The sequence below is a fragment of the Octopus bimaculoides genome, chromosome 10, assembly GCF_001194135.2.
Source record: "Octopus bimaculoides isolate UCB-OBI-ISO-001 chromosome 10, ASM119413v2, whole genome shotgun sequence".
Lineage (NCBI taxonomy): Eukaryota > Metazoa > Mollusca > Cephalopoda > Octopoda > Octopodidae > Octopus > Octopus bimaculoides.
This window is the reverse complement of record NC_068990.1, coordinates 50,136,923-50,146,108: the sequence shown is the minus strand read 5'-3', so window position 1 is coordinate 50,146,108 and position 9,186 is coordinate 50,136,923. Positions and strand designations below refer to the sequence as shown.

Sequence of the window (9,186 nt, the reverse complement as noted above, 5' to 3'; positions counted from 1 at the left end):
ATTTGTGTGTGTGTGTGTGTGTGTGTGTGTTTCTATGTTGATAAATATATATGTATATATATATTTGTGTGTGTACATATATGTATGTATCTATGTATGTGTGTGTGTGTATATATATATATATATATATATTTATGTGTGTGTATTTATGTATGTAGGCTTTGGACGGATTGGGGCTTTAGTAGAAGATAACCATGTAGTTAGGAAGCAAGCTTCTTACCATATGGTCACACCTGCACTTTGGTCGTCACTCTTTTGCACTCATATATATGTACACACACACATACATACCTCAATACATTATTGAAGTTAGTTACAAATTAATATTTGATATTTCTTAACCTAAGTGTTGTGTGTTTCCCAGACTAATAATAAACTTTCTACCAATCCTCAAATTAATGTCACCCTTTATACAACAAATCAAGTAATTTCATACATCAAGATGCTCATTAATGTTCATATTATTTGGTAAAACATAGAATCTTTAGATAAGACATTGAAACAATGTCTAATGGAAAGTTTGGCCTGATACTAAACTTTAGCCTCTTGTTTTCCTATGGAATTCTTAGAATAAGGACTTGCCTTTAGAACAGTGATTATAAAAGAACAAAAGAAATCTGCTTCATGAACATATATGCTGAAATGTAACTGGCTAAATTTCAGAAATATGTACCTATATGTAGCTAATGTGGATCCTCACTCCCCATTGTTATTGTTCAGTGACCACTTCCTAAATATCTTGTAGCAAATTGTTATATTATTGATAGAAATATTTTGTTCTTTGTCATTTTTTATACTTGTCAAACTTTCAATTTCCTAACTAATGTGCAAACCTCTTTTGCAGATTGGATCTTGGTGCATTACTTCAAAAAGCTCAAGACCCTGTAACAGAAGCTCAGTACATTGCTCAGTACAACCAGCAAGCAACAGAATCACTTAAAAATACTATAGGAGTATGTAATTATTTTTCACATGAATAATTTGATATGATTATATCTGCTGAAATCATATGAAAATTATTTTTCAAAAATACTATCTTAAATTAAAAATTCTTAGGTGGGAAGAAGTGACTGGTAGAGCAATTAAATGAATAATCAGTGTTGTGCAGAAAACATAGATTTTGTATTGACCTGTAATTTAATTTACCTGTAAAGATATCACAAAGTTTCATTAATTTGGATTGCAAATCATTATGTATGTTTCTGTGTATTTATGTATACATGTAAGTTTAATTTCATTTAGTTGATGATGTGTATTTCATTTTCTTCAAGGCAATACTCAAATATGGCTGCAGTCTAATTAATGACTGAAACAAATAAAAGAAAGATATCAAAATTTTGTTGTATAATCATTGAATATTATCTAATAACGTATTTTCTGTCCTGTTTAAACAAAATGTATATTTTGTTGAATTTACCTGTAATTAGATTTGTTTTGAGACACCTTTCATTAGATTGTGATCCAAAAATTACATTAATATGGTGAGAAATAAGTTAGTCGTTAAGGTGGATTTTCTTCAGCTGGATGCCTTTATTGTTGGACTCAGATTTTGCACAATCAGTTTTATTTATGTTGATAAAACTTCCAATTCTACCACAGATATGTGTGTGTGTGTGTGTGTATGTACTCACAGTACACACTCTCTCCTGAGTTATCTCTATAGCCACCCAACACCACTTTATCCCACTTTATCCCACTACCCACCCTTACACCTCAAGGATGCCTTCTAGTTTTTCTCTTGCTGCACCCACCTACCTAGTGTTCCCCCACTCCACCTTCCTTCCTCTCCACTTCCTACCCATCTGTGACACTTTAACTGTTCAATGTTCTTTTTCCTACTTTTGTGGTATCCTATAATGCCTACTTTTTTTTGCACCTCCTCCACCACCACCCCATAGCTCCTGCCTTTCCAACATTTCCATCTCATTTTTACCTCTTTAATCTTTTCATCCACACATTTTTTCTTTATAGACTCTGAGGATTCCTCTCTACCCTCATCTACCTTCTATCCATAAATGCTTCTTATACTGAATAACCTACACAGCCCATCATTTTTTCAGTTCTATCCCTTCCTCTCTCCTATTCCTTGCTACATTCTCTTCTTCCTTTCTTGCCATTCACTCTGCTCTTTCCTGTTCTTCAGTTATAAATGTCACTTTCAGGCCTCAGCATTGCAAGTGCTGGTCCCAGGAAAAGGCATCCAGTACAGTCTAAAATGGTTGGCATTATGAAGTGCATCCAGCCATGGAAATACAATCTTTCAGCTCATTAGACCCTGTCAGACCATCTATCTCAAGCCAGTATGGAATCCAGATATTAAATGATAATGATGATGATTACATATAAGATGCTTCAAATTTTATGAAATAAATTGTTTTTAGAAATTTTATTAGTTATAATATTATTTTTAACTTTTCCAGATTGGAACATCAAGCAATCAGACGTCTGGTCTACCCTCCTCTATTGGTAACCAGTCTGTGAATTCTATGGTTTCTCTATCAGGTCAGCAGTCTTCTGGTAGTCATCTGGCTTCGTTGTCAGCTGCCAATGCAACTGGTCATCCAGCAACATCTCATTCAGTTTCAGGGAGTACGACTGTCACACAGTCAAACCAACATACAATACAACAACAGAGAGTTAAACCTCAACGGACTAAGCTACCACCACCATCTAAGGTTTGTTTTTGTCATTTTTGTTTTTATCAGAAGTCATCAGTTATCTTCATCTTTCTTTTTTTCGATTTTTCTTCCTTGCTGGCATGGATTGAAGTGAACTGCAATATGACATATAACCATTCTTCTCAACTTTTTTCATATTTTCTTTTTGAAAACTACAGTCTGAGAGTTACCCTCACTAGAATGTGTGATACCATTAAATTCTGAAATATTTTGACAGAAACAAATCTTAATCCATGAATAACTTTTTTGTTTATTACTACATGAAGCTTGTCTGTACAACACAATTTTATAAAACATTCTTAGAATTAATCAAGAACAGAACTTTTATTTCAAATTTACTGTAATTTCAGTCAAAGTGAAGGAAGTGTAAAATTATCTAAATGTTGTTTGAATATAAAATAATGCACTTTATGGGAGTTTGAGCTTCAGTGCATCTAACAACACAGAAGTACTTGATGAAAGGATTTAATGGTATTAACAAATTTGTGATTCCATTTACAGTAAATTTGAAATCGATTTTATTGAAATTAAATTATACAAAAGCTGAACTAATACTTCTTTCATGAAAAGATGTGAAGTACCTTGCATACTGGGATCTTTTTAGAATGCACATTGGAAACCTATTTCAGTCAACAGTCCACTGGGCACCAACCTTACCTGAGTTTGCATAATTGGCTCACTGTCTTTTCTGCAAGATCTCAGCCAAATTTAGAAGAATATCCCACTAACAAGCTTTTACTTTCCTCCTAAGAGTAGCCATCCTTTATTTGTGTTACATCTGTTTAGAACTGCAAATGGTCACATTGTTTTTTGCAGTTTGGTGTGTAGTAAAATAAAATTGATAATAGTCTTAGTTATTACATAACAAACCATATATCCCTATAATTTATTAGCTAATCTATCAACTATCTCATATATATATATATATATATATATATATATATATATATATATATATATATAATATCGTCATCATTTAACATCTACTTTTCCATATTTGCCTGGCTCATATGGAATTTGTTGAGATAGATTTTATGTGGCTGGATTGTTACCAATACTTGTTTTCATGCAAAGTAATATTTTCTATGACCAGACGTTTTTTTCACAGAGGACTAGAAGCAAATGCCAGTGATGGTCATATTACAAGCATTACATGATATTCAGGATAAGAATACATACACACTCATTTACAACAGGCTTCTTTGTTTCAATCTACCAAATCCACTGCCAAGGCTTTGGTCAGCCCGGATCTATAGCAGAAGACACCCAAGACTACAGGGTTAGGAAGCAAGCTCTTTAACTACACAGCCATGCCTACACTGGCACATGTAAATAGAAAATTAATTAATGCTTCATGTCTTGGTATGCAGTTGCTAACAGACCTCCTTTTGTCAAAGAACTCTTTCACAATTCTTCATTTTTACTTTAATGTAAGCTACAACTTCTGAATCCTCACTTAGTTCATTTGACTGGACCATCAGTTGATAAATATTCAACTTTATAGTTATTAGTAGAAGTAATAATATCCCTGATGCATGACACTTTAACCAGTTGCAATACCCACTGTGTAATTCATACACCTTTCATATTTTCTGCCATTTTGCCCACTTACCTGGCATATATTACTGGAAACATGAACAACACTTCTGTGGATAGTCTTTACCTTGATTTGCAGTGTCTAGAAGTGGGGACAGTATTACTTTAGTTTTCCTCCCTCCGTTATTGAGGTATTGCTAGTGTATATAAAAACATTGACTTAGCTTTAACATTTGTGTTTAAATTATAATGGTGGGTGTTTGTGACAGAAGGGTTTTTCTAATAATTTGAAATCATTGATAGGTAGTACAAAAATAATTGCTATTTTTACCCATTTGTTCTGAATAAATTTTATTAACATTATAACCATTAGAATCTACTTATTTTTGCCTAACAAAATACAAATCTCTTTATTCCAATAATATAGATTTCTTGATGCCAGTGCCCCTGGACTGGCTCTTGTGCGGGTGGCACATAAAATACACCATTTTGAGCGTGGCGTTGCCAGTAGCGCCTGACTGACCTTCATGCGGGTGACACGTAAAAGCACCCACTACACTCTGAGTGGTTGACGTTAGGAAGGGCATCCAGCCATAGAAACTCCGCCAAATCAGATTAGAGCCTGGTGTAGCCATCTGGTTTCACCAGTCCTCAGTCAAATCGTCCAACCCATGCTAGCATGGAAAGCGGACGTTAAACAATGATGATGTCTGAATCTATGAATTCTTTAAAGATATTTTGAACTACAAGAAAAACTGGTCATCAGACATGTGGAGAGTGAGCTGGGCAAGGTACTTTCAATTTCTGCAGTCATAAGACGTAGTCAGGAGAAAAATTGGTCCTTTTACAGTTAGCCAATGCTGAGTGAAAATGTTGGAATTCTTGGTACATTTTTGTCAGTTTCCTATTAATATTTCTCTGCTGGGATGGTTTTGAGAAACCATTCCTCTTGCCAACTACCAAACAGTGACCATAACATTCTTTTGATGTGGCTTTGATTTCAGGAAGTATTCTGGTGCTCTATTTTAGCCTAGCCAATGTGTAAGATTACCACCATTTTAGGGTGTCTTTTTTTTTTTTTTTTTTTTTTTTTTTTTTTTTTTCCGTTCATGAAAGTTGCTTCCATTCAGTTCGTGCGATATTTGTCAAGTATGTTGTCCTCATACTTTCCAACATGGTACCAATATCCAACAACTATTGATCAGTCGGTATTTAGTTCTTCTGCAACCTTTCAAGTCTTTCAATCATATTCTTCTATTGCAAAATGTCATTTGTGGTCTTCCTCATTCTCAAGGTGCTTGTCTACCCTGTGAAGTTTTTGGAGCTAGTATAGAGTTGTGCATTCATTGACAGTCTGCAGTTCAAATGCTTGGTTGATACTGCAATCAGTTTCTGCTGTTTTGCCTTTTAAATAACTTTTGACCTAAAATAAACAATGAAACAACAATTCTTCTCCTGACTACACTGTTGCATCATCTCTGGGATTAAAAATTGGTCAGCGTAGTTGTTGAAGTTGAGTTTGAAATATAAAGTGACAGCTACATTTAAGAAATTTTTTTCTCATCTTTCACCTGATTGTAATTGAGGTTGCTAATAAAATACCTGCATAATTTTTGGTGTTTAACAATCAAAATCTTTTTTCTTCATACAAATGTCTAATTTAATCATTTTCAATTCAAAACAAAAAAAAGGTCTAAAGTGGGGCAAGATGAGCAATGACTAATTTTAGTAATTTCTTCCTTTAACTGTATGTGTAATGATGTGTAAATATATTGGGATGAGAGCCACTCCAGCAGATTATGAAAAAGCTGGTTAATGTAGTTTTTGTTAGGAGTGAACATTTGTATTTATAAAGTTTATCAAAGTTGAAAGTTCAGTAAATATTACTCCTTGTGCCCCACACATCCCTAAATGATATCAGTATACAGAAATTTGTATTTCCAAATGCTACATGTATATAATTAAAATAGGTTTATTTCAAATTTAGAATAACAGAAAATGCAATTAATATATTCATAGCGAAAAAATCTCATATATTTGCTCAGACAAAGGTTCATCAGTTTGTTGTGTTCCTGCTTTATCAGAAAGCATGACAATTTTTATAACTCTCAGTTTGTTCACTTCAAGCACTTTTGTCATGTCCAACTTCAAACTTATCTGAAGTATTTCTTGGCATGGCTAAGTCTTTTATTGTTGCGATAACTTCTCAGCCAATGTGTACAGGGTGGGGAAGCAAAACTTGCAAAATTGCTGAAACATTTGAAGCTCTCAATAGATTTAGTAATTAAAAAATAGGTTGATAACACTCACATATAATTACAAAACAAGCAATTTGTTTTATGTGGCTTCCATTGTTTGCAATTACAGCCTCCATATAGCCCCAGAACCCTGCACAACTCTTCATTACAAAGTCACTGGACATCCTGGCAGCCTTCAGAAAGTTGTTAGGGTGTGCTCCAAAATACTCCACACGGCATAGACCAGAGGGTTGAGATCTAGGCTGGAAGAGGGCCAGAAAGCAGCAAAGTTGGATTTGCAGAAATTCTGTACCTTCATGGCAGTATGGCTGGGTGCACCATCCTGGATCCACACATAGTTGCCCTCTGAGGAGTTGGTCTTGAACAATGGCAAGACATAGTACATGCGCACCCACCTTTTCTCCAGGCTTGTAAAAGTGGATGAGCATCTTTCTTCTGTCAGAGGCCATAACCTGGGCTAGATGTTTTGTTCTGGAGGTGCCGCTGACATCAGCTGTTGCCTCTGCAATGTACCAGTTGTTACTGCAATTCACAATGGCATTCACTGTGAAGATCTTGTCAGAAAATTTTCGCAGTGGACATATTCTTCTTGATGTATGTGAGAATCTTTTTGCACCTCCCCAGTTTCCTGGCCATCATAGGTTCTGTTGGCAGGTGTCCTGGTATAGGACTTGTCCATATGCATTCTCTTCTTGACTTTAGAAACTGTGCGTAAGGATGCTCTGACTATGCTTCAGATCCTCTTTGGATCGACTTGTGCACGAACCAAGTCACATATTCTTTGGTGTTTGTCTTCCTATGCAGTCATATTCTCTAGTATTCCTGCAAAAAAAGAGTTTATTATTAGCTGACTTTGTATTCTTTGTGCTGCATTAGGTTTCATATCATTTGGTGTAGTGGTTGCTGTGAAATATTAGCATCTCCACTCTGTACTTAGTGGAGATTTGATTGCAATAATTGCATTTAAGTGAAAAAATGTTTAACATTTATTACTTAAGACCAAATGTAGTGGCCCTTTAAAATGAATGTCTTGTAGATCTGATGAGATGGTGAGATAGCAGCATTGTGAATAAACTTTTGGCAAATGTAGCAGCCAGAAACAGGTTTAATGTTGTCCTTCAAATACAGAAGGTTTTTGACCAGAACAAAATGGGTCAGCTTTGAACTGTCAAGATGGCTGGGGTTTATGGGATTTGAAGGAGTTACTCTTCTAGTTTTGTAAAATGTTGGAATTAAGCTAACAGAGCTATAATATGAAAAAAAAAAAGGATTATTTATTGCTATGTACAGACCTTGAGTTCAACATGAGTGATCAGGCACCAATTCATTATAGCTCGTCTGATAGCCTACAATGCAGATTGAGTTGAAAAATTAGTTACCATTATTTAGTGTAATATTAGATTTCAGAGCAACTTTTGAGATTTTTATGTTTCCTCCTCATCATTTAATTATACACGTCTTCCAACATGTAATTATTCAAGAATGGGGCATTATCATCATCATCATCATCTAGTCTTTTAAATCTGGGATTTTGTCCCCGTTAACAAAGGTGGACAGATCTACCTCAATGCCATAGCAACTACCCTTGCACTATCTCGCCATCTTACCTGGTTTTGGGTATCCTCCTTTTTCAAACCAACCCTCCCAATCTTCTCCTCCACATTTTCCTTGGTCTGCCTCGTTTTTGCGCTCCATTTACCTCAAACACAATCACCCTCCTCAGCACATGCCCATACCACCTCACTCCATTCACCCTTGCCAACCATTCTATCAATTACCTCTAACCCCAGCATTCCCATCAAACCCTCAGTCTTCCTCTTATCAAACAGCCTTACCCTACACATTTCTCTCACCATTGCTCTCTCAGTCCTTCTCAAAATTACCATCTTTCTCTCTCTCTCCACCTCAGAAACCATCTCTGCAATACAGCATTGCAGCTCTCACACAACTCTTGTAGACCTTTTCTTTCATCTTTAATGAGAACCTTTTCCCATATAACACTTCAACCAAGTCTCGCTCTTCCTGTCACAGCTGCTTCACATCCACCACTTACATCTACTTTAATCTCCCAAATAATAATAAAACTCTCTCACCATTTCCACTGGTTCCGCCAGCTCTCCAGCTCCTTTCTCACATATTCCACAAACTCTCTCTCTCGCCAGTTTTGGGGTCACTTTCATTTTCGTACATCTACCATGGTTATATATAATCTCACATGTACTAAAAATCTGGGCATTTTAGAGAAAGGTATTAGTAGTAAGGTCTAATAAGAATAGTTGTATTGATTTGTAAATATATAGTTGATGTGTAAAGCTTATTTAGGAGAATACACATTTATCATTATTTAGCATCAGTTTTCCATGTTAGCATGGGTAAGGCAGTTTGACTGGGGCTGCACCAGGTTCTAGTCTTTTTTTGGCTTGGTTTCTATGGTTGGATGCCCTTTTTAATGCCAACCACTCCACAGTGTGCACTGAGTGCCTTTTACATGTCACTAGTACTGGCCACAGCTATGATTTCTCTTAGCTTGTCGTGTCTTCTCACACACCGCAAATCAGTAAAGATCTTGCTCACTTGTCATCACCAGTGTGACTCAGCATCCAAAGATCATACTTCATTCCCTTTGTCCCATGCTTCCCTGGGTCTACCTCTGTGACAGATTTCTTCCATTGTTACATATTCGCACTTCTTAGAGATCAATAGTAAATAAAATG

At 35.6% G+C, this 9,186-nt stretch overlaps 2 protein-coding genes across 5 annotated transcripts in view; both read left to right on the top strand.

Annotated features, from left to right (window-relative positions):
• The window catches only part of LOC106878624 (protein IWS1 homolog), an 863,399-nt gene that overhangs the window by 284,795 nt on the left and 569,418 nt on the right, over positions 1-9,186 (top strand). The gene's annotated exons all lie outside the window — the stretch shown is intronic.
• Positions 811-9,186, top strand: part of LOC106875501 (protein lingerer) — a 36,187-nt gene continuing 27,811 nt past the window's right edge. For all 3 annotated transcript variants that reach the window (XM_014923673.2, XM_014923674.2, XM_014923672.2), the window contains exons 1-2: positions 811-953; positions 2,421-2,675. In XM_014923673.2, the coding sequence (XP_014779159.1) occupies positions 2,487-2,675 (189 nt within the window). In that variant the 5' untranslated portion in view covers positions 811-953; positions 2,421-2,486. The remainder of the gene's footprint in view (positions 954-2,420; positions 2,676-9,186) is intronic.